Below are 24,546 nucleotides of genomic sequence, written 5' to 3'. Positions count from 1 at the left end.
CTGTAAGCTTGTATCAATTTCATGCAGGGGGGATAACAACCAACCACAAAAGAAGAAGAAAGATGGATCAAAAAACTGTCTCCTCAATTGAAAAAATACACGACGAATAATGCTTCTATACAAATCCAAGTCATAACACTGAGTCGACTCTTGAGTCCAATCCCCGCGTTGTAGAAGAGCTCGGGATTGAGCTCAAAAACATTGAAGTCGATGTCTGGACGCTGCGGGTGCATGGGATCGAAGTTGGAGAATTTCTTCTTCCGCTCATATTTAGCTTCGATTGCCTCACCAAACTTGTCATGAGAGGGATCGCTCTCTCCGTTGTCCCAAGGCTTTGAAAGGTCTGGGTTCTGAGCTAGCTCTTTGGGTACGTGTTTGATCAGGTCGGGGTAGTTGTACACGCGACGACTCGGATATGCTGGGTCTTGGGAATATCTAGGCTTGTCTGCAATGTTGTGCACGGGAGTAACGTCGAAAGACGGAGCAGCAATAAGGTTATTGGTCGGGTCTAGAGGGTCTAGAGGTTTCAAGCTATTTGAAGGCGACTGCAGCTCGTCTCCTCCTTCATCGCCACTATCATCTCCAGATGCATAATAAGTTGCTTCCTCTTCGTCTCGACCACTTCCCTCTGACTGATCGCTGTCATTGACTTCTTCCTCCGAGATGACATCTTCAAACTCCGTTGCTAAATTTGTTTGTAAAGGCGTGCCAGCGTCCACACTGTACGAAGGAGCGTCATCTTTCACGGGATTCGTTTTTGCATCTTCCGCCAAGTAGTAGTCGGTAGTAAGTTGTGGAGCTTGATTTGCAGAGTTTGTAGGTCCTACTGCATCCCACGGAATCTTCGGCTTGTTATAGTGTACTTCTCCTTTCACCTGAGTTCTCGGATGGTTTTGAAATTGGGGCAGAATATAAACAGAATGCGGAGGATTCTTCCGATTGAGCACATCCTTGCCTTTAACTTTTTCTTCGGGGCTTTCGGCAGCAACGCTCGAGGTTGGCTCAACTGGAAGAATAGACACTTTTTCTGGTATTTGAGCTGGAGCTACCTCTGGCACAATCTTCATTCGCACTTGGCTCTTTTGTTTCCTCTGTAGTTTATCCACTTGCTTTCTAAAATTATGCTGCTGGGTATCCATATCTTTCTTTAAGTTGATTATTGCTCTCTCAAGTCGTCTGATCTCATCAAATGCACGGATTTCATCTTCGGAGTCTGAATTGTCACTCTCAGACTCCTGGTCTTCATCTTTTCGCCCACTTTTGCTGATATCGATGTGAAGTTTCATTGCCGCGGCCTCTTGTGCTCCCTGTGGAACTTCTTGATGGAAAGTTGGACTGGGCGGTGGAATGGGCGGAGGACTGGGCAGTGGGTTCGGCGCATTCTCTGTATTTGTCAAAGGACTTGGTGTCGTACTAGCGGTACTTGGATGAACCGACGTCTGTTCTCCAATGCTCACTAAAGCCCCGGTGGGCTTTCCTGTCTCACGCGCGGGCAGTACCTTTGCTTTCAACTCCACCGTACGATTAGGGAAAGCAACTGGAACACCGTTGTCCAAAATTTCAACCAACGACAAACCCATAATTGTTGGAGTTCGAGGTGGCACATTTTTCAAATTCCTGTTATGCTGCGCAACCACAGCTTCCCCACCTGACGTGATATTGGTATGTGGCTCTTTGCAGCTCGCAAAGCCCAAGGCCATGTAAAATACAAACACTTTGGTTATTAATTTAAAGTCTCCTATCATTGATCTCCTTTCTGTTCTTTTTACTGGTGGCAAGTAAATGCTAAAACAAAAACTCAATTGGAGTAAAGTCGGAAAAAGTCTCTCAACCCAGTTTTTTTTTTTGCCACTTTTTGTATTTTGCAACCAACACCACTTTATCACAGATCTAGGTCAGATTTCGTTTCAAGAAAAGTCCGTAATTGCCCTCGCAACATCTATGTATTCCTTTGATATGGCGCTATCTGGTTCTGAGACTACTATGGGCTTACCAAGATCAGATTGGATGCAAATGCTCTCATCCAACGGAATATTTGCCAAAATCTTCAAATCATGCTCTTTCGCCACTTTAACAGCTCCCTCGCTTTTGAAAATATGCGATTCGTGACTGCAGTTTGGACAAATGAAATGGCTCATGTTTTGAACCATGCCAATTATAGGGATATTCACCTTGTTAAACATGGCGATGCCCTTGACCGCGTCGATTAAAGCAATGTCCTGCGGTGTAGACACGATAATGGCTCCCGCGACTCTCAATAGCTGACTGATTGACAATTGAGTGTCCCCCGTACCAGGTGGCATGTCTATCACCAAGTAGTCAACGGGCGACCACTCGACTTCAAATAGCAACTGTTGCAACGCCTTCATGACCATCAAGCCACGCCAGACCACCGCCTGTTCGTCCTTGATGAGATAGCCCATTGACATGGTCTGGACCCCATAATTGGACATGGGGAGGAGTTTGCCCGTGCTTTGAGATAGCCGTGGCTCGCCCTTGAGGTTCATCAACCTCGGTATCGAAGGACCAAAAACATCGGCATCCAAGATCCCAACTTTGTGCCCCAAATTATGGAGTGCCAAGGCAGTGTTGACCGAGACGGTTGACTTGCCCACGCCTCCTTTGGCTGAGGATACGAGGATGATGTTTTTGACGTTTGGTATATTCTGTTTGATGGGGAGGCCCTTTTGGCTCTTCGGCATCGCGGGGGCTCCTCCATCCTTCTGTTTCAACCGTGGTAAGCTTAGTGGGTTCTCATGTGAACGCAAACATGTCGTCGTCGTAAACCATCTGTGGACCTGGACCTGGACCTGGACCCTTAGCATTCCCTTTGGGTGAAATGTGGAAGCAAATCGATTCATCACTCAGGAGGAGGGGGGTTTTGTCTTTATACTTTTTTGGCTTAATTTTTTTGATTTTTCTCAGAATCAAATCAAAGTCTCTAGCCCTATGATTGATGATGAGGCCGCCACCACCACAGGTATGGCAAAGGAGGCTCTGTAACACCTTAGCTTTGAGCCAACCTACCATATTTGCTCTTTCTACCCATTGGGCAAGGTCAGCCATCGCGGTGGTGCGAATATCTGGACCTCAATCCACCTACATCTACAATGCCTTGACGCAAACAAAGTCAAGTCCAAAGCATCGAATAGCCAGTGTGAGGAAGCTATATTCGCCCAGGTCGTCTCAGCTTTTGGATGAGGCGTTGACTCTATTTTTTAAGCAGCCAAATACGTACACTGGTCTTGACTTGTTGGAGTTGCATCTACATGGAGGCACCGCCATCATCCGATCGGTGGTGGACTCGATACGGGCCCTCCATGACCCAGACAAGGGTGTCCTTATCCGACAAGCTGAGCCGGGCGAGTTTTCAAGGCAAGCATTTGCCAATGGGAAATACGACTTGACGGCGTTGGAAGGCATAAGCGACATGATCAACGCCGAGACCGAGCTGCAAAGGATTGCTTCCTTGGCATCCGTGTCGGGCCAAACTAAAAACGTGTTTCTCAAATGGAGAGAGGACTTGTTGACAAACGTTGCAAACTTGACGACTCTTATTGATTTCGGGGAAGATCACGACTTGGAAGAGACTGAGCGTTTGTTCGATGACGTTGCAACCAGGATCAAGGTCATTAGCGCCGAAGTGCAGAGCCACTTGAAGAAAGTCCGCGCATCGCAAATTTTGCTCAATGGTATCAGTTTAGCACTCGTGGGTCCTCCAAATGCCGGCAAATCGTCTATCTTAAACACGCTTGCCAATAAGGAGGCCGCGATTGTGAGCGACATAGCGGGCACGACTCGCGACGTGTTGGACGTGCCGTTGGAGATTGGAGGCTACAAGGTTGTTGTCGGGGACACAGCGGGGATACGGCTGCTTTCAGATGCAGACCAGATTGAGCGAGAGGGGATACGGCGAGCGAGATCAAAGTATGAATTGGCAGATTTCGTGATGGTGGTGATAGATCCTAACCAAGGCAATGGCACGGGGGAAATGATGGAAATCGTGCAAACGTTGAAGAACAAGGGCAAGCAAATTCTAGTGATAATCAACAAGGAGGACTTACTTGACAACGACAACAAACTCATGATCACGAAAAAAGTCGCGAGTGAACTTCGAGTGGATGAAAAATTGGTCAAACTAGTCTCTTGTCGAACAAGTACGGGAATCGACGAATTGAGAGCCGCAATGATTCAAAATTTCAAAATCATCACTGAGTCTGAATCTGCCGACCCCGTGATTGTCTCATCTAGAACCCAAGATATTCTCGAGAATGATGTCCTTTACGGCTTCAAACAGTTTGAGTACTGGAGAGATCAGGATGACGTTGTTCTAGCGACAGAATGCCTACGCCAATCCGTCGAGGGCATTGGCAAGATTACCGGTGACGCTATTGGCGTCGAGGAGATTCTAGGCGTGGTCTTTTCCAAGTTTTGTATTGGAAAGTAATGTTACATGTTTATTCTTTTGCTTTTGCTCTTGTTTGATCTTTTCGTTGTTGTTCTTTTGGTTTTTTTTTTCTTTTTTTTCCTTTTTTTTCAAACAAAATTGCAGACTATATAAAAAGTAATCGTCTCGACATCCCATGTCATTTTCATTTGCTGTAGTTGGTGCCTCGTATGTCTGCTGCCACTCAAGTCCTCCATGTGTTCCTGAAGCACAGTGTGTTTCACTCTTTTGCTCAAAGAGGGAGCAACTTTGCACTCAAAAGTTAACACATTCAACCCGTGGCTCAACTTGATGTCATATTGAACACTGAGCACGCTTTGTTGCCCCTTTCTCTCTTCAAAGCAATCGCTGGGCTGAATAACTTCCTCGTCGTTAACTTGTAGTTTGCATTGAAACTCTTCGTCCGAAGTCAGGTTCAAATATCCGTGCCCGTCAATGAGATCTGGTTCTTTTGTTTGGAACAATAACTGATGTAAAGAAGCCTTGAAAGATACAAACGGCAGGATATCGCTGGGAAGCGCCAACGTGTAGGCTTGGTCGACATAGCCGTTTGCAGGCACCTTGTACGAAAACAAGGTTGCCAGAGACTGGTTTGCAAGAGTAGGGAACAACCCTTCCTTCGTCTCCACTGCGCGCGATTTCAAACTCGATATCGACGCGGCCGTTTTCTGATCAACAAACTTTGTGATTTGCGATACAATTGCTGGCGATGAGAAGATAGACGACTCCTGGATGATCGAGTTGCTCTCAAGAAGTGTTGGGGCGGACTTGCCCATGGTGTCTTCAGTGGTCTTGTCAGTGGTGACCTCAGGGCGAGGTTTAGCTTCTGCTGGAGCAGCTGTCTCGGCTGGTACAGCAGTAGCAACCTGCTGCAGTTCTTGATTCAGGTACTGTTGCAGGTGCAGGTGATCTTGGTACTGTTGGTGCTGCTGCTGTTGATCTTGCACGATGATTGCAACTGGCGCTGCCACTGGCGACGCTACTTCAACCTTGGGTGTTTCTACAACTTCCTTCGCCTCCTCCTTGACCTTTTTGGCCTTTTTCTCCGGCTTCAAGTTGAGTTTCAACTTGAGGTGATTTTTTGATTGTTCCTCCACTTCAGCTTTGGCCTTGAGCTTTTTATACTGCTCTTCAAAATACTCTTCCAACAACGTGGCATCTTGCGATATCTGGGACCCTTCGTTATTGTACGCGCGCGCGTTGGAAAAGATTAAGCAAACGGTATCATGGAAGCTCTGTAAATTTTCAGTCAAGGTTTTCTTGGGGTTGAATATCTTCCTGGAGCTGATCAAATCCGAAGCAGTTGAAAAAGACATTGGTTTTGATACAAAGTTTTTGTAGTCGGTGTAAATGCTCTGGTCTACTTCCTCCTGGAAGGGGACACTGATTACGCCAATCTCCTCGAATTTATGGTTAATGACATCATCTAGCACTTCTTGACAAGCGCGGGAGAGGGTGGAATAGGTGAGCAGTTCCGCGGGGTCCGACACTGGCGCGCTTTCTGGCGCGCTTTCCGGCGCAGGTTTGTGGAGTTTCAACTTGAGCTTCGCGGGCTTTGGTTCTTCTTCAGGAGCAGGTGTTGTGTTTTCAAATTCATCCACTTGCGCCTTGACAACGTTGACCAATTTCTGAGCATTCTTGACGATCCAGGACCCGGAATCATTGTACGTCGAAGCGTTATCCAACAACTGGTTGAAATCTTCCACAAATTCACTGGTTGACTCTCCCGTGTATCTAGTGCTTATTCTCTTGAGTATCTCGTTTATGGAAACAGGTTTCTTGATAAGGTGATAGTAGTCCGGGTAAAACTTTTTGGAAGGTAGCTTTATAAACGCCGACGCTAACTGTTCATCCCCTTCACGAAGGTCCAAGAGTAGGTTCACTGTTGACTGGTAGAATCTCTTGGTCGCCTCAGGGGAATGCTTCCCCACTTTTTGCTTCTTCACGGGAGTGGATGTAGCCGAACCCGTCTTTCTTTTCGGAGCCATGGGATATAAATGCGAGTGAAAAATATGCTCAGATCGATCCCGGCTCTTTATATATACGCCAACAGCTTCAATACTCGTGAGTCTCTGACGGTGGGAAGTCTCAATCCCTAGGCTCAAACGTGGTGTGTGTATTCCCTACTCTGCTTCGCTTTCTGTTTTTTTTTCTTTGTTCCTGTCGTCTGCCGCTCTCTGCCACTCGCTGGTCGCGCACAGTTCAAGAGGTTTTATCAACCAACAACCAAGGTCCAATTTCATTTTTGTCAATATGATTTGTGGTTGGTGAAGAAGAACAAAATGCCAGAGAGGATCACCATCTTGTATGGCTCGGAGACGGGGAACGCGGAGGAGTATGCAAAGTACTTGAAACTTAGGCTCCGGGCTTGCAATTTAAGGTCGACGGTGGCGGAATTGGACGGGTATCCGTTGAAGCAGTTGGTGACAGACACAGACTTTCTCATAATCATATGCTCCACCACGGGCCAAGGCGAGCTCCCTCGCAACGCAAAGTCGTTTATGAAATTCATTCTCAAGAAGAAACTACCTAGTGATTTGTTTCATCATTTGAAAATGACCTCGCTTGGGCTAGGCGACTCGTCGTACACCAAATACAACTACGCGGTAAAGAAGATCCACGCCCGCATGTCGCAGCTCGGTTGCCAGGAGCTTTCTCCGAGGTGCGAAGCAGACGAAATGTCGCCCGAAGGTATCGACGGGTTCTATTTGGAATGGGAGACGCAGCTCATAAATGCACTTGTCAAGGAATTCCCCGCGGCTCGCGCACTCGATGGCGACGGCGACGGCGACGGCACGGTCCCTGTACCAGTGCCAATGCCGGAGCACAAGGTCTCCTTACAGAAGGACACTGAAACAAATTTGACAACAACTCCAAAAACAGATTCCATTTTGCACGAAATCTACAGCGGCTTGCAAACAGGAGAAGTCGTCTTGAACGAGAGAGTCACCGCGAGCGATCACTTTCAAGATGTGCGACTTTTCAGATTCAAGTCTCGAGATTTGCGATATCATGTGGGAGACACGATTTCGCTTTACCCGTGCAACTTTGATGAAGACGTTCAGGCTTTGCTCGAGGCGCAGCCTCAATGGTTGCCAATAGCCGACAAGCCACTTTGCATTAGAAACCTCGTGGGCCACGAGGTGCGCATCACTTTACGCAATCTTCTCAAGCACCACTTGGATATCATGTCCATCCCAAGACGGAGCTTCTTCAGCTTGGTCTGGCACTTTTGCGACAACAGCAACGAAGATGGCCAGCGAGAACAGGACAAGTTGAAGGAGTTTGGCGCTTTCGACGACCCCGAGGAGTTGTACAACTACGCCAACCGACCAAGAAGGCTGATTTTGGAAACAATCTCTGAGTTCAAGAACAATTTGTCGATCCCCGTCTCGTATATTTTGGATTTGATCCCCTTGGTCAAGCCGAGAGTCTTTCTGATTGCCTCGAGGCCAAATGAAGACGAGATTGAGATCTTGGTTGCCGTGGTTGAATACAAGACCATCATGCGGAAAATCAGAAGAGGTGTTTGCACGAGATGGCTCCGGTCCTTGAAAGTTGGAGAAAAAGTTGATTTTTCGCTTGGGAAATCGCCGTTTACCATGAAAAAAGCGCCGGTTATCATGGTTGCTCCCGGTACCGGGGTGGCTCCAATGAAGGCCTTGATAGACCATGAGCTTTATATAAAGTCCGGGCGCGAGATGTTCTTATTCTTTGGTTGCAGATTTGAAGAAAAGGACCACTTGATAAGAGACTTGTGGAAGGGGTCCACCCCCAATTTGCATCTCTTTAGCTGCTTTTCGAGAGATAAAGGCGCCAAGTACAAGTATGTGCAAAACGCGTTGATCGATCAACACGAACTATTAGGAGACTTGATCTACAACCAGGATGCCATAATATTTGTATGCGGTTCAAGCGGCAAGATGCCCCGAGAAGTAAAGTTGACATTCGTTGAGATTTTAAAAAGATACTGCAAAATGGGAGAAGAAGAAGCTCAAAAGTATATTATAGATTTAGAAGACACTGGCAGGTATAAAGAAGATGTATGGTAAAAAATATAAAAAATCCATAGAGACAATTAGCACCCCAAAAGAAAAAGGACTGGTGCGCGTTGTCGGCCTAAACTGTTGATGTTTTTTTCATTTTCTCTCTGCTTTTCAGCTCGGACCATCTAGACTCCGACGGGGAATAAATGAGAGCGGGACGGTGAGAGAAGTAATTGTCCAAAAGTAATGAAATTGCTATCGCCATCGCTAGCAGCCATTGGTCGCTCCTTGAGACACTCACTCCGATACCAATCCAGTAAAGCGATTGTCGTCGATGGGAAATCGTACGCCTCGGACAAGTGGACCAACGTGCCGCCATTCATGCTCGATTTGATCCAGCGCAAATTGCACAAGAACCCCAACCACCCAATTGGAATCCTCCAGGACTTGATCAAAACCAATGTGCAAGGCATGGGGTACACCGTATATGAAGACTTTCACCCCATAGTGACCAAGCATCAAAATTTCGACAGTTTGGGCTTTGCCGAAGACCACGTTGGTAGATCCAAATCCGACACCTATTATTTCAACAAGAACCACCTTTTGCGGACTCATACCTCGGCACATGAGCAGGAATGCTTCATGAGCTCCAAGACTCCCGGGTACTTGATCACTGCAGACGTTTACCGAAGAGATGAAGTGGATAGAACGCATTACCCCGCGTTCCATCAGCTCGAAGGGGCGAGAGTCTGGCAACGGGAGGATTTAGAAGCCATCCAAAGGGACATTGACTCGATCCCTGAAACGGATCTCGTTGTCGAAGACCCATTCAGAGACACACCCGTTACGGCCGATAACCCAGCTCAGGCCTATATGACTAAAGAGGAAATCAGGTTGGTCTCGGTGCATTTGAAAAAGACGGTGGAGTACTTGATAAGCAAAGTTTTCGAAAAGGCAAGAGAGTCGGCGAAATTGGCCGGGTCGACTGAGCCGTCGTTGAACGAACCGCTCCGCGTGCGCTGGGTCGAGGCTTTTTTCCCCTGGACAGGACCCTCGTGGGAGATTGAAGTGTGGTGGAAAGGCGAGTGGTTGGAATGCTGCGGTTGCGGGGTGGTGATGCAGCAAGTCTTGTTAAACTCCAACTTGGGAGAGGATAAAATCAGCTGGGCGTTTGGGATTGGCTTGGACCGAATAGCTATGCTTTTGTTTGACATTCCCGATATTCGCTTATTCTGGACGCTCGATGAGAGATTCCATAACCAGTTCCAACAGGGCAAGATTAGCACATTTGTGCCCTATTCCAAGTACCCCGGTGTCAAGCGGGATGTGTCGTTTTGGATCAATGACGAAGTCGCTTTGCACTGCAATGATCTTATGGAAATCGTTCGCACGCACGCTGGTGACCTCGCGGAAAGTGTTGTTATTGTAGACGAGTTTACCCATCCGAAAACTCACCGGAGGTCCCAGTGCTACAGAATCAATTACCAGTCGATGGATAGGAATTTGACGAATGCGGAGATTAACGAGATTCATACAAGTGTTGAAGATGAGTTGGTGCGTCGTTTTAAAGTAGAAATTAGGTAGAGATGCAGCAGCAGCACCCAGGAGGGGGTGGTTGGGGGCTTGCACATCTTTGAGTCTTGTACATATGTATACATTTATTAGAGTGTTTACTCCTGTTGAAGATGACCCTGGTGTTGGTGTTGATGTTAGAACAAGCGGCTATAGCATGTAATCAGAAAGCCCGCTTCTGCCATGCCCCCCCCCCCTTCCCCTGGCGCATTTTAGCCCCTTTCTTTCCTACACTTGGTACCCCTTTACGAAAAGTGGTGGCAAATTCGTCTAAATTCATATAAAAGGAGTAGAACCACTCCTTCTGGCCTGATTGCCTAACTTTCTTCATTTCGTCTTTCAGATTCTACAAACAGAAGGTGAAAACAGTCAACTGTAATTGATCGCTATCAACCCATGAGAAGTTATTACCACCCGAGAATGTTCGGTCCTCGCTTCGGCCCCGGTTTCGGTTTCGGCGGTGTTTTCTTTATTGTCGGTGCCTTTATGCTCGGTAGAGCCACGGCCCATCGCCATGCTGGCGAAATGGGCTATTGGAGCTGCCGTCAATCGCGCCACCACTCGTCATGCCAGTGTCCCAATTGCATGAGAAACAAACATCACTCAGGCTGTCAATGCCCTAATTGCTTGAGCGAATATCAGTTCAGAGAACATCAACGCATGTCAATTGATCATCGTGTACTTTCACCGCCATCTAATTAAAAACTGTCAGTGGCAGTTTACCTACATGTAAATAATCGTCTTGTACATTGTACATCATTTTCTGTAAATAGTGCAAATAAATGTCACGAAAGAACCGTTCTGTCTTTAAACCAGCTCTTTACAGAGCAGCTAAGTTATTGCCGCAACTTAGCAAAAGAACATCAAAAATTGATGGTTTACTCTATAACTTGAAATAGTCCTTGTTCAATCACCATCTCAGGTAGGCCAACAACAAGAAGATGTCCGCGATTGCTTCCACCAATAACCCCATGAAGGCGTAGTATTTGTAGTCTCCAAACATCAACATATACCGGCTCGGCTGATCAAACGACACCCCATGGAATGCAGAAACAATCGAGTAAGCACACCTCACCAACAAGATCAACAATGCAAGGATGAGGAGAGGCGCAACTCGAACGTACTCCTCGCCCTGGGCCCAAAGATAGAGCAACGACGCAACCAAGAGCACGTCGCCCACAACAAACAACACGCTAGAGACCCTGAGCAACGTCTCTGCCGTCGAGCTTGTATCTCCCTCGGTCAAGGAACTCGTGCCCACTACGCTGGTGATGACGGCAGCGAGCAAGACAATGGTGACCACCCGGAAAGGCGTGTTTTTCAACGGATCCTTCTTTTTTTGCGCTTCAAGAGTCAGTTCCGCGTCCGAGATCTCCTTCTTGACGCTAGTCTCATCGCCGAGCAATTCAAACTCGTCATTGCGAGTTCCTAGATAAGTTGGTTGGGCCAACTTGCCCATGATGTTAGCACGCAACTTCTGCGAGAGCATATGCTGGACTAACGAGCTGACCCCGCGTAAAAGGAAACCAACACTGATGGAATCGAAAATATAGGTGGCAATGAATACACCCTTGTTGAACTTGTCCAGTTTGAGAAACACGAGACCGGTGACACCGCCGGCAATTTTGAAAACATGGAAAACAGCCATAAACACGAAAAACCCTGTGATCAGCTTGAGCTGGATGCCCTTTTTAAGCTGCCAAGTAGTGATGGCAGCAAATACTAAAGCCAGGATTATAAATATACCGAGCTGGAACCCACTAGTCACCATCCATTGAGATTGAAAAGAGACTTGCATTCTTCTTTGTATAGGTGAGCAAGATGATTAATGTTTGGTGATGTTGTTTTTGTTGGAGAGCACGAAAAAGATCAAGCTGCTTCATGCATGCTTTTATACATTTTTCAATAACTTGTGCCAGTTGGTAATATCATCTCCCATCGTTAGTCTAGCTGGAGCCGTAACTATTGTCACTCTTGGTGGAGGGAAAACTGCTACTGCCTCATCTCGCGATTAGATAAGCGAGTCAGTCCATCGCCTATACTTATTGTCAAAAGTAACAAAAGACGGCAGAATGTCGAGATTTAGTCAACCACTAAATGGCATTGAGAAGCTTGTCATCAAATGTTAAATAGAGACCCAGCCGTACGCGGGGGATGGGGGCATTCCCGCTATTTCTCTCCAAATTGTGTCCTGGGGCAGCATTACTTATCATCAACATTCTAACGCTTACGTAAGCGCGTACAACTAAAGCAACCGAGCCACAGAAAAACAAAGAAAATTAAAAGGCGAGGGGCTTTGGCTGCAAAAGTTGTTTTTAAAAAGCCATTGGAGTCGAAACCAACACTGTTTGGAGCTAATGGCACACATTGCGATTACAATAATTTGACAAAAACGCCGTTCATAATTCCTTGCAAATAGCTCGTTTCTTTTTTGCACAAATGGAAAAGAAGTGGAGAGATAGAGGACCGGGCAACCAGTCTGATCTAGGTGTTGTATCTAGGCTTCCATATACTCAATTCAACCCAACGAAAAACCATGGAGAAAACTCAAAAGAATCCTAGCTGAACTGCACCGGTGGTAAACCACCCCAATGTATAGCTGGCTTGTACTTTGATTAGAGACCTGACAAACATCGACGTGGATCTAATGTTTCATTGAATACAATAGTAGTCTGGGAACAGTTTAATAGCAAAATTGGATGACTCTGTCGTAACTATATAGGACTATTATAATCTCAGAGGAATAGTCGTGGTGGTGGTAGTAGGTAGGTGACCACTTTCTGGGGAGAGTTGTCACTCGATCTGATATTCAAAGCGAGGGCTCGGAAGAGGGTTTTTTAATTTGGCAACGGTTTATTTATTTTGCAACTGTAATTTCCTCTGGCAATCACACTAGAGTTAAAACTAATGACTTTTGATAGAACCGTTTTACAAAAAATGCAGATGCGCTGCGTGAGAGAAGAGCAAGATGAAAAAGTTGATGGGCAAATATATAATCAATAAGTGGTATGACTTAAGCCAACAATGCCAACACCGCAGCGGCGCCCACAGCCAACACTCCACCACTTTCAACTTGAGATGCCCCGTTGGGATTGGCAGGTGTAACAGTCACGGTGCCGTTACTCCTCACAGAATGCGGGTCAATCGTGATATTAGCACACGTCAACCTAGTGCCATTGGCCGCGTGAATCACAACCGATTTGCCGCCAATAAAAGACTTGGAGTCGGGGTTCAAGCTGATGTATTCATCAATGTATTGATTGCTAATGTACGTGCCACTGATCTTGCCGTTTCGACCAGACAAGTCCCCGACTTCTAAACCCCAGGGTGTCGTTGCCGTGGTAGAGCCATTGTAAGGGTTAAAGTGGCCCAATGTTGCTTGACAGTCGCCGTTGGCGGGCACGGGGAGCTCGTGGATGTGGTAGCTGAACGGTTCCTGGCTCTGAGTCAAGTTGCCAACTTGGATCCCCACCAATACTGTGCCATTCGTAGCTGCTCTAAACACGATAAACCCCGTGATTTTCGATGTTGCCGTGGGTTCGAAATTTGCTTCGAGGGTATATTGGCCTGTGGAGTCGGCGACTTTTGGTGCGTCTCCTGCCAAGGCCAAAGCTGCCGCCGCGAGTTGTACAAACACTTTTCCTAACATGGCTTTATCTAAAGATGGACTATTGGCGTAGATATAAGCGAACGACCTGTAAATGAGGGCCCTATCTTCGGGAACTAGTGCTTTTTTCTAAAAAAAAAAGAAAAAGAAAATGGAAATGAAATTGCAAGAGATGATGCTGGAGTGTTCTTCAGAGGTTTTGCTCCGTGGTTTTTATACGGCCATGATCGACCTTCAACTGTGTCCAAGTCTGTTTACGAGTGTATATAATTAGAACCAAAGAAACCCAACAAGTGCCATAGGTAAACACCCAATCTCACTCAGATCCTTTGTCAACTTACGAACTTTTCTAATTATTGGGGTGTTATAGTATGTATTGCGGTTAATCTTTGAGGAAAAATCGGGGTATGACTTGGAGGAAGTAGAAGAACGATTTGAAGTGGGTTGCGCTTCTACATTCAATCTAGGTCCCATTTCATCAAACACAGGAAATACTTCACTCTGTTTAGGGCACTCTGAGCGTCGCTTACCTAGAGATGCTTTGACTTTCTTTTTTTTTTTTACCTTTCCGGTTCGATGTCTCTCTGTGTGGATCCACTCGCAATGCTAGCTTGGCTTATTTTTGGTTTTGCTTCCGTGAAATGCTATCAACTCAAGCTAATGTAACCATTGAAAAGCCCATTTTTTCCTGAAATTGAATCTTGGGTCGTTTGCTTCGGCATCTCTCATGAACAGTGGATGATGCAGGGTCGACAAGGGATAAAAAAATCTAGTCACGTGCACGGGCACACGTGATCAACAAAATTTATGATTGTCCGCATTCAGCCTAGAGCAGAAGATTTTGCAATTGCAAAGAAACAGAAAGAGACGGCCACTTTGGAATAAATGTGCTTGGTTATGATCTGTTTTTCTTGTTTTTTTGATTTCACATTTTATGTATAGCTACAGACCAGATAAAATCTTCTTGAAACGATTTTTTAAATCAACAAGGCCAAAGCGGCACCACCGAGAGCCATCAAGGTACCCATTTCCAATTGCATACCAGCAGCGCCATTGGCAGCAGGCACAGCAGAAGACGAAGCATGTCCCGCGTGTGTGTCATTTGAACTTGTTGTAGTTGAGTTCAACGCAGTAATGTTGGCGCAAGTAAGTCTAGCGTTGTCGTTCGAGTGGACAACAATCGACAATCCGCCAATGTAGGCCTTGGAGTGTGGGTTCAATGAAAGAAACTCATCAACGTATTCAACACTGAATGATTGCGACGTGATATTTCCGTGTCTTCCAGCCAAATCTCCTACTTCTTTAGCTGCTGGGGTGGTAGCTGTAGTTGACCCGTTGAAAGGGTTCAAGTGGCCCGAGGTTCCGGTACAGTTTCCATTGGCAGGAACCGGTTTTTCGTGAATGTGGTAAGGGAAGGGGCCGCCTGAGGCAGGCAAACCTTTCAAATCAACAGCCACGTGGACACTTCCGTTGGTGAGCGGGTGGAATGCAACTGAACCGGTGATGTTGAAGGTGGCTCTAGGGGTGAACCTTGCAATTAATGGTGGTTGTCCCGCAGAATCGGTTTGAATTGGGGCATTGGCAGCCAACCCGACGGAAACGAGGGCCAAGGTTGATAAAACGGAGAATTGCATTCTTGATATTTATATATATATATTATATGTATTCTTTTATGATGATAATGGTGATGATTATGTCCTATCACGTAATGAAACTCAGAGTGTACTTTGAATTTTTTATACCCTGAATACACTTGGAATACCAAACAATTTTACGAATTAGGCTGAACACTGGAGGGAATGGGGAGATAGAGGGGGGATCTCGAGAGATCTTTATACTGTCAGTTTTTATAACCGTAACGGCCAGGGAATGGGAGGTCGAGGAGGAGCTTTATTTTGTGGAATGAATAGCAGAGGTTGGCACTAAGTGAATTGACCTTTCAAAACTGGTTACTGCTCAAAAATAAGTGTCATCATCGAGCACGGTTCTGGTGAGACCCGAGAGGCTCTTTCAAAAGTAAAAAAAAAAGAACCCCAAGTAGACTTTCAGCTCATTTAGGAACCCCCACATCAATGCAGACTAGTTTCTGAAGATGGCTAGAGCTGGGAACTCCCCATGTGCTCCAAAAGTTACCATTTACCGCATGAATGCAGCTTCAAGAAAACCAGTTTGTTAGTTAGCTTGGCTAACGAAAAGGTAGCGGTAACGCCAACATATAACGCCTGGAGCAGCTTCTGTGATGGTTGCAATAAATTTTTATCTCTCACCATCTCCTATTGTTTTAGCTTCACTCTTTTTCATACTTCATAGAAACCTCCGGTTATGGAACTGGCATTGATTGGACAATTGGCCGCTTTGTCTCGGACAACCCTCGTCTCTCAGGAGTATGTTCCAAATATTTTAGAGAGGAGCCGCGGTTCTTTTTTTTTTTGTCATTTCATCGCTCATGGCGGAAATATCATCAAAAAGAAGTATTCAACCAATCATCACTGGCATGGCTACTGCAATATGGCTCTCTCCTGGATCTCCGCAATTGTGTGGTTCATTCTTTGGCATGTGTATGCATTTTTTTTTGAACCCTCCAGATCCATACTAAGCCCCTTGCCCTTGCCCTTGCCTTTTTTTTTATTTCAATTTTTAAACAATTTAGGGAAACGGGAACAGCAAGTAAACATGAAATTGTACTTGACTTGTCCCCGTGGTTTTCGCTTTTTCTTTTCCTTTTTCATTTTTTCTTTGGTTCATTTCGAGAAGAAACCGGGGGTTCTTTTATACCTCTGCAAACTCCCCCATGCTCCTGAAAGCGTGGGCGGAACATGTTGGATCATCCATTGATTGAGCAAAAAAAAATCGACCTCGAAGAAGCTTGGATAAACTTGCTCAGCTAAAGCCTTTGGCTTTGCCTGTTTGGACTTTTTCCAACCATCGTGCTCCAATTTCCCTCATTTGCAGCTAATTTAAACCCATATGTGCCGTATGTAACATGACTTAAAGTTGGTAAATAGGAGTAAGAGCTCTATTGGTGCAGATGGTTATGATAATGCAACTTTTTTTTTTATCTATTCCATCTGTCTCAACCTTTTACCCGCGTCTCAAAACAAAAAACTCCTATGCTATACTCCTACACTAAGGTTTTTTTCTAAATAGCTAGAGGTGGGAGAAACATGAAAAGGGGATAAAGGGGAAGGGCATCTTTCGAGCAGGCGAGATGCAACTTCGATAACTCCTTCTCTATCTTGAGTTTTGCATATGTTTGTAGATGCACGTTGGAAACTACTCCAGGGAATTTTCGCACTGATTTGCTTGCAAATTTCTCAAGCTGAACAGCCACCCTTTTTGGTGGCTTGTATCGGTCGTATGTGTCCAGGCATCAATCCAACTACTCTTTATGAATAAGAGGAGTAGACTATGGTTTTCATTTGAAGTATTAGCGGTACATTTTTTTTCTGAAAGAGGTAAATAACCCGCTTCAAGTGCTCGGCTGGTGTGTGCTCTCTCCCCCCCCCCCCCCCCACTCCAAGCAGACCCTCTTGCTCGTTGAGAAACCTTTGTCTCTCAGTTGGAAACTGTGCCGGCAACCAATCATCACCGGACCGAAAACAATTCTCTAGCGTTGTAGAAGGGGCAGTTCATGGCAGTTGAGCAGTAGACCTCACAACACAACTGTTGCCCATCCCGTCTGGAATTATATAGTTCAAGCAACAGCTGCTTTTCCCGTGCAGATGTGCTGGTGTTCTTGAGTTTTATTCAGACTTGCCCCCACCTATTTAGGCTCAGCACGTGCCGCCATGACCCTTGAAGAGGTATCACTTGATAACACCATGATCACACACACCACCACCAGGAAGGCAGGAGGAGCACACTTGGTCAACTTGACCATCACGTGCATCGATTGCCCTCCTCTCTCCCTACACGTCTAACCAATTGCCAGTGTCTTCCTGGTGGTTGGTTGTTTTTATGTTTTTCTGGTAAGCGGGTCATTTGATAATTTTCCTCGACACGAAAGAGGGTCACACATGCTCCCAGCCATCGCATCATACGCGGCAATACAACTTTGCTAGCAACAACAACTACAACAATTCCACCTCCTTCTAAATATATAAAAAAAATACATCATCTGGCAATGGGGTCCAATTGAATCATCTTTATACAGTCATTTCCACTAGCAATATACTTCAAGAAGAAAAGAAAAAGAAAAGGAGGACGAAGAAAAGCTCTGGCTCTTTGACTTTGTTGTTCAAACACAGAACCTTACACATATTTATTACTCTCTAGTCAACGTTTGCTCACCGTGTTCGAGACAAAGAAGAACAAGATCTTAAAACCTCAACCATGGCAATTCCGTTACTAGGCAGACTTGATCTTCTAGACTGGCCAATTATTCTAGTTTCGTTGACACTAGCATGGTTTGAGTTCCTAGTTTCCATAATCACATACGCATTACCCAATTCGTTGATTTCATTCTTCACATTCATCACCAAGCAGCTTTATCGGTTGTCTTCGAATCCGATAAACTTGATCAAGTCGGAAAAAAAGGAGAAGCCCGTTGACAACGAAGTCGCCACCTATCAGTACCTCAAGACCGAGGATAAGACGCTGTACAACAAGAAAAACTACAACTTGATGGTTGAGTTGTTGAACGCCAACAACGTGCAAGAAATGGTGAGCTTGTTTGGGTACGACATTGAGACTCGAATCGTTACCACCAAGGACAAGTACCTTCTCTCGGTTCACCGAATCAAGGGCAGGAAACCGCGGGAACCAAATGGCAAGGTGATTTATCTCCACCATGGATTGCTCATGTGCAGCGAAATCTGGGTGACTATGCTCGAGAAATATCAGAATTTGCCATTCATATTGTATGACTTGGGATACGACGTGTGGATGGGCAACAATAGAGGCAACAAGTATAGTCAAAAGCATTTGTTTTACGACCTTGACTCCACCGAGTACTGGAATTTTTCACTTGATGAATTTGCAATCTTCGACATCCCCAACACAATCGACTACATCTTGAATGCTACCAAGAAGAAAAAATTGACCTATATCGGATTCAGCCAGGGCAGTGCCCAGGCGTTTGCCAGCGTTTCGGTCAATTCCGACTTGAACGAGAAAGTTGACCAATTGATTGCCATTTCGCCGGCGACTACGCCTCACGGCTTAAACTCAAAGTTCTTGGATATGCTTCTCAAGTCTTCACCCAATGTCACCTACTTGTTGTTTTCACGCAAAGTGTTGATGCCATCATGCATTTTCTGGCAAAAAATCATGTATCCGCCCTTGTTTGACACAGTCATCGATGCAGCAAACTACATGCTATTCAACTGGAAAGCACTCAATATTTCCAAAATGCAAAAATTGTCCAGTTATGCCCACTTGTACTCGACCACGAGTGTCAAGTGTGTTGTTCATTGGTTTCAAGTGATGAGTTCCAAGAATTTCCAAATGTACCACGACGTATCGCCCGCACTCTCCGGGTTGAACCCCATTAGCTACCCGTTGAAAAACATCCAGATTCCAATACACTTAATCTACGGAACAACCGATTCCTTGGTTGATATCAATGTGATGAAGAGACAACTACCCGCACACACAACCACGTTCCCAGTGGAAAACCACGAGCACTTGGATAACTTATGGAGCACTGAAGTGTACGACTCTGTTTTTAAGCAAGTCTTGACGTATCTCCAGCAAGATTTAGACGAGGTCGAGTCCAAATTGTTTCGACAGAATCAAGACACGAAACTAATAGAAGATATAATTAGAGACGATGTTGATAGAGATTCAACCATTGGAGTTGCTGATCTCAGTGCTTCCGCCAGCCTGATCGAGCCCTCGCAGTCATACTTGAAGTTGGTAAACGGCTTTGGTTCGAGTGAGAAACAAACAACAACAAGCTCATTCACAGGTTACCAAAGACCATCAGTATCATCAGTAGGTGGTAGCATATTTGTATAGAAGTTATATTACAGTAAAAGCAACCCCAGTTTTTTAAAAAAATTTCTGGCAAACTCCAACACTGAGCCCACAAGTGAAGCTCCACACCCCTTCCCTTCTCTTTCTTCATACTCCTTTGTTGTTTGATAAGTCTCAACCGCCGTGGCTGGCGTTGTTTTTGGGGGGGTCCACCGGATGCTAAAGTTGCTGCAAAATTTCTCGAGGAGGCAAGCGAGCGGAATAAAAAGGGCCATGTAACACAAAGCCACATTAGCAGGGGGGTCGTGCAAGTGTGCACTGTTGCAGATTTTATGCAATTTGAAAATATCAAACGAAATTCAACTGACTGACTTTACCTAACTCGATCGATCTCAACCAAGCCAGTTCAACCACCAAACACACATACACACACGCCTCACCCTTCAAGGGAGCCAGCTGGAATCAAATCACCTTATTAACCAGTGTTGTTTGTGTTGTTTCTTTTGCAAAAAGTGGGTATATCTGTGGATAGAGAAGAAGAAGAAAAAAAAAAGAAAACTAGAAAGAAAGCAGGGGAGACGGCAACATCTTAAACCACTCGAGTGGCACCAGTTGCAATTTTGAAAAAAAAAAACCGCTTGCACTCAAAGGAGTTTTCCAGAACATTTGAGCGAGATGGATTATATCGAATCACTAACGCCACAGCCGGTATGTCTTGCACTTTCAAGCTAGCCCTAATGAAAGTGGTCATTTGCATCATTACCACCACCACCGTCGCCTTTTTGCCCCTCTTTATTTTCCTTTCTCTATGGCAAAGAAGGGGAAAAACACCAACAACAGGTGGAATTCTAGAAACTGACTACTAACACATTATGTTTAGAAACCAAAGATTCGACATGATTTACAACCAGCAGGTACGTGTTGACACATATTGAGATGCTCCCCCGCCGGACCCGATACTAACTCATGTTTCTTCAGCATTAATCAAAAACGTGACCAAGCGAATACCGCGCTCGCTACCGTATTATGACAACGCCCATGTCGATCCAGAAAAGCAGGACCCCATAGTGGAAGAATTGCTGAAACTCAAACCTCATGAACCGCAACTCAAGATCAGTGACGTGCACGAGGAGCAGATTGTCTCCTATTCCTCGCGGATGCAGGAATTGTTGTACCTTTTACTAGAGGAAAACCAATTGGACGACGATAACCGGATCAGGATCGAAAATTCGTTGAGTGACTTGATGAGCTATATCCCTAAAGTTGAAGATGACGTTCAAGAGGATTTGGAGATCGAGTACCGGCTCAGCTACAGAAACAGACAAAGTATACCCAAACCGACCCATTCCGATCAAACTTACCCCAACAGCTTTCTATCGAAAATTATCATTGACAACTATGAAGCATTAATGGCACTTTCGTCGTCCTACTTTAATATATCATTGAGCTCGGCAGTGACCAAGTATACCGTGGAGCTAATATACCAGCTCAACTACTGGGAAGTTGTCCATTTAGCCCATATGATACCCAGCATGCATAGCTTTTTGGAGCTAATTGGATTCGGCGTCATCGACACTTCGTTGGGGCTTTTGGTGAGGCCTCCAGAAAACTATCTCGAAGATCGAATGCTACAGGGCTTGCAATACTCATTCCCATACCCATTCTACAACTACAGCTACCACTCATTTGATCCTAAAGCCGAACGCGACAAACTCAAGATGGTGAAAATCACTCCTTATATGGATATCACTTTAAAGAATGCGGTAGGGACGCCACCACGGAAGAAGAGGGGCAGGAAATCGAAAAAGGCATTGGAGCAAGAGGCGAGAGAAAAAGCGTTGAGGGAACTTCTTCAAAATGAGTTTGAAGAGACTCGAGAGCAATCGTCTGGCTCGAGCACTCGTGGAAATGTCGATGTACCGCTGAATGACGAGGCAAGAATGTACAACTATGCTGTCACAGTAAGCGACAAGTCAGACGAGGAAAGCGAACAAGCACCCCGAGCTCAAGCCCAAGCGCAAGCCCAGCCGAAAGCCAAACTCAAATCCCAACTCAAGCCACAACTCAAACCTCAACTGAAAGTCAAATCCAAGTCCAAGCCTAGTGCTGCACCGCGAACCAAGGTCAAACGAGCTTCTTTGGCAATTGCTGAAGCACTGGATGATCGTAAGCGCAGTGTTGAACCAAAGCCAGTGTTTAGTCGCGTCCTTGCCGAGAATGTCGCGTTAAATTTCTCCGTCCCTGCGGAGCCAACAACCAAACCTCTGATTTCACAACCGCAACCACCACCACCACCACCACCATCACAACAACTACAACTACAACTACAACCAGAACAACCACAGCCACAGCAACAAAAATCTCAGACAGGTACCCCACTTGTCACTAGACCACAACCGTTACCACAACCTAGTCAAAAATCGATTCTGCAGCAAGCTGCTCCTCAATTTGGAACTTATTCTTATCAGCCGCCTCCCACACAGACCCTGGTCCCGACACAGGTACCGGCACAGGCGCCACCTCGGCAATCGTTATACCAATCTCCAACTTTTCCTTCTTCGTTTCCGCGTATTTCAGGTGATGCAAATAAATCACAATTTGTCCCACCACCGTCGAGCCAGTCTCCGCCTCAATCAATGCACAACTTTCCTAGCATTACACCGATTAAAAACTTTGAGCCCGATCCAAACAGCATTTTGCCATCCATCGTGAGCTTGACCACGAGACTGAATCCTCGTGACTCAAGCGGTTCCTTTGGAGAGCAATCTAGTAATATGTCGCCTCAAGCACCGCCGGCTTTGCCAGCTGTTTACCACCATTCGCCTTCAATTGAGCATGCGATGCAATTCACTCCTGCTCCTACACAGCGTCCACCGGCACCAGCGCCAGCACCGGCACCAGCACCAGGAGCAACACCAGGAGCAACACCAGCAGCAGCACCAACACAAAAAGTATTTCTGCCAGTTCAGTATGAAGCCAGGTTTCCACCTTCGCAGAGCCCACCGAAAGCTCAAGTCGTGATGGACTCTCCACATTTGGCTGATTCTGCAAAGGACAGGAACCAAGTGAAAAACTCGGCATTTTTCGGCAACCCTGAAGAGGAAGTGAAAAGATTAGCTAGAACAGGCACTATTCATCAATGCCATTTGACCGACCCCATAACTCATGAAAAGTGTCTCAAGATTTTCTACGGCAAGAATGAGCTTTTACGCCATCAAGAATTTGTCCATGCCACCAAGAAGAAGATATATAAATGCATATATTGTGCAAAGAATGGATCAAGAATTCAAAGCTATCCAAGACATGATTCATTGGCAAGACATATTAGAAGAAAACATAATATAACCGGTAGAGAAAACAAAATGGCTGTCAATTATGCAAAGGATAACGTTGAGATTCTTGACGAAGAAAGTTTTGGTGCGGATTTTGCTGGTCCTAGCAATAGCAAGGAGTTGGAAGCAACCGATGATTCAGTGCTTCAGCCAGGTGAAGTCCCAGCTTCAGAAGTACGCAAATTGTTGTCCAATGCTAAGAAAAGTCCTAAACCCAAGCTTAAGCCACCAGCTCAAGCTCAAGCCAGCCCCAAACCTAAACCTCCAGCTCAACTTCCAGCTCAACCTCCAGCTCAACCTCCAGCTCAACCTCCAGCTCTACCTCCAGCTCAACCTTTAGCTCAACCTCCAGCTCAACTTCCAGCTCAACCTCCAGCTCAACCTCCAACTCAACCTCTAGCTCAATCCCAACCACAAACCCAAACCCAAACTCAAAGTCAACCCCAAGCTCAAAGTCAACCTCCAGCTCAAAGTCAACCTCCAGCTCAAAGTCAAGCTCAGCCTCAAGCTCAAAGCCAACACCAAGTTCCAGCTCAAAATCAAAGTCTAGGTCGAGACCAAGGCCAAGGTCAAGCTCAAAGTCAAAACCAAAATCAAAGTCTAGGTCAGAGTCAAGCGCAATCTCATATTCAATACCCACCACGAAAATTTCACAACACAACGGATCGTGCATTTTTGCAACCACCAATTCCGAAAACCAAGGAGCCAAAAGTGAGCAAAGCCGTCTCGGCTCCCATGCGGTTCGATGACACTGTTGGTAAGCAACCTGGCACCCAAGCACAGCTCAATGCGTTTGAAAAATTCCAACTGGATCCAAGATACAAGGTCCCGGAGGCACCACCTTCGTACCGGACCATGTTCCTAGAAGGCAAAGTGCCGACTGATTTACATGAAAAGTTCCCCGACTTACCGCGGGTCCAGAAATTCAGATCTGCTGATCCCAAGAGCCAGTTGAATATTTTCATGGGTCCAGTGATGGGCAATACGGGCAAACATGACGACAAGATGGACCATGATGAAGCTTTTGTGCCTGCTCCGTTGGAATTGCAAGAGAGGAGCCGGCAAGTTCAGTTGAATATACACCAATTCGAGCCCATACAGAGTCAATACCAGAACCAGAGCCAGCGCCAGAGCCAGAATCAAAGCCAAAATCAGAACGAAAACCAAAACCAGTAGCAAACACCTCCGATTCGTAACTCCGGATCCCATTCTTACAACAATTCCGCAACATCCCGTTGAATAGAGAGGAGAAGAGAAAGTTAGGAACGTAGCTATCATATACAAAAAACAAAAAAGGGAAACACATAAGCATAAAAGAAAAATTTGTTCTTAGCTCTAATCAACTAATTTGCATGTAATTTTGCCTACTCTACCTGCTTAGTTGATTGGTGGCGTATACATACACACACACATATATATATTCATAAGGGAAACACACAAGCATAAAAGAAAAATCTGTTATTAGCTCTAATCAACCAACTTGCACGTAAATTGTGCCTACTCTACTTGCTTACTTGATTGGTGGCGTACACATACACACACATATATATTCATATTTGTAGGGGCCAATCCATGTAGCTCGTTATAGCTCCCGCTATATTTATCCCGTGACTGCAAAAAGAATCGTGGAATTCGCAGCCATAATCAACAGCAGTACTTTTGGTCCACAGTGCACTACCGGACTTT

General features: G+C 45.7%; 11 protein-coding genes across 11 annotated transcripts; 5 read left to right on the top strand and 6 right to left on the bottom strand. All coding sequences in view use genetic code 12, as the record gives it.

The window, feature by feature from the left end:
• Positions 1-83: 83 nt before the first annotated feature.
• On the bottom strand, positions 84-1,745 carry LODBEIA_P45660 (uncharacterized protein; the record flags this gene model as incomplete). The annotated part of the gene is made up of 1 exon (XM_066974801.1): positions 84-1,745. One exon carries the CDS (start codon positions 1,743-1,745, stop codon positions 84-86), a length of 1,662 nt encoding a protein of 553 aa, XP_066831504.1.
• A 162-nt stretch (positions 1,746-1,907) lies between these two features.
• Positions 1,908-2,825, bottom strand: LODBEIA_P45650 (uncharacterized protein; the record flags this gene model as incomplete). Its single annotated transcript, XM_066974800.1, has 1 exon — positions 1,908-2,825. The coding sequence occupies one exon, from the start codon at positions 2,823-2,825 to the stop codon at positions 1,908-1,910; it is 918 nt and encodes a 305-aa protein (XP_066831503.1).
• Positions 2,826-2,956: 131 nt separating this feature from the next.
• Positions 2,957-4,447, top strand: LODBEIA_P45640 (uncharacterized protein; the record flags this gene model as incomplete). Its single annotated transcript, XM_066974799.1, has 1 exon — positions 2,957-4,447. One exon carries the CDS (start codon positions 2,957-2,959, stop codon positions 4,445-4,447), a length of 1,491 nt encoding a protein of 496 aa, XP_066831502.1.
• An 89-nt stretch (positions 4,448-4,536) lies between these two features.
• Positions 4,537-6,435, bottom strand: LODBEIA_P45630 (uncharacterized protein; the record flags this gene model as incomplete). The annotated part of the gene is made up of 1 exon (XM_066974798.1): positions 4,537-6,435. The coding sequence occupies one exon, from the start codon at positions 6,433-6,435 to the stop codon at positions 4,537-4,539; it is 1,899 nt and encodes a 632-aa protein (XP_066831501.1).
• Positions 6,436-6,729: 294 nt separating this feature from the next.
• LODBEIA_P45620 (uncharacterized protein) lies at positions 6,730-8,499 on the top strand (the record flags this gene model as incomplete). Its single annotated transcript, XM_066974797.1, has 1 exon — positions 6,730-8,499. One exon carries the CDS (start codon positions 6,730-6,732, stop codon positions 8,497-8,499), a length of 1,770 nt encoding a protein of 589 aa, XP_066831500.1.
• A 180-nt stretch (positions 8,500-8,679) lies between these two features.
• Positions 8,680-10,017, top strand: LODBEIA_P45610 (uncharacterized protein; the record flags this gene model as incomplete). The annotated part of the gene is made up of 1 exon (XM_066974796.1): positions 8,680-10,017. One exon carries the CDS (start codon positions 8,680-8,682, stop codon positions 10,015-10,017), a length of 1,338 nt encoding a protein of 445 aa, XP_066831499.1.
• An 898-nt stretch (positions 10,018-10,915) lies between these two features.
• LODBEIA_P45600 (uncharacterized protein) lies at positions 10,916-11,803 on the bottom strand (the record flags this gene model as incomplete). Its single annotated transcript, XM_066974795.1, has 1 exon — positions 10,916-11,803. One exon carries the CDS (start codon positions 11,801-11,803, stop codon positions 10,916-10,918), a length of 888 nt encoding a protein of 295 aa, XP_066831498.1.
• Positions 11,804-13,018: 1,215 nt separating this feature from the next.
• Positions 13,019-13,837, bottom strand: LODBEIA_P45590 (uncharacterized protein; the record flags this gene model as incomplete). The annotated part of the gene is made up of 2 exons (XM_066974793.1): positions 13,019-13,741; positions 13,832-13,837. 2 exons carry the CDS (start codon positions 13,835-13,837, stop codon positions 13,019-13,021), a joined length of 729 nt encoding a protein of 242 aa, XP_066831497.1.
• Positions 13,838-14,589: 752 nt separating this feature from the next.
• Positions 14,590-15,246, bottom strand: LODBEIA_P45580 (uncharacterized protein; the record flags this gene model as incomplete). The annotated part of the gene is made up of 1 exon (XM_066974792.1): positions 14,590-15,246. One exon carries the CDS (start codon positions 15,244-15,246, stop codon positions 14,590-14,592), a length of 657 nt encoding a protein of 218 aa, XP_066831496.1.
• Positions 15,247-17,944: 2,698 nt separating this feature from the next.
• LODBEIA_P45570 (uncharacterized protein) lies at positions 17,945-19,570 on the top strand (the record flags this gene model as incomplete). The annotated part of the gene is made up of 1 exon (XM_066974791.1): positions 17,945-19,570. One exon carries the CDS (start codon positions 17,945-17,947, stop codon positions 19,568-19,570), a length of 1,626 nt encoding a protein of 541 aa, XP_066831495.1.
• Positions 19,571-20,203: 633 nt separating this feature from the next.
• On the top strand, positions 20,204-24,036 carry LODBEIA_P45560 (uncharacterized protein; the record flags this gene model as incomplete). Its single annotated transcript, XM_066974790.1, has 2 exons — positions 20,204-20,240; positions 20,507-24,036. The coding sequence occupies 2 exons, from the start codon at positions 20,204-20,206 to the stop codon at positions 24,034-24,036; spliced, it is 3,567 nt and encodes a 1,188-aa protein (XP_066831494.1).
• Positions 24,037-24,546: the final 510 nt, after the last annotated feature.

This window comes from Lodderomyces beijingensis, assembly GCF_963989305.1.
Source record: "Lodderomyces beijingensis strain CBS 14171 genome assembly, chromosome: 5".
NCBI classification, from domain to species: Eukaryota; Fungi; Ascomycota; class Pichiomycetes; order Serinales; family Debaryomycetaceae; genus Lodderomyces; species Lodderomyces beijingensis.
This window is presented reverse-complemented; position numbering and strand designations above follow the sequence as displayed.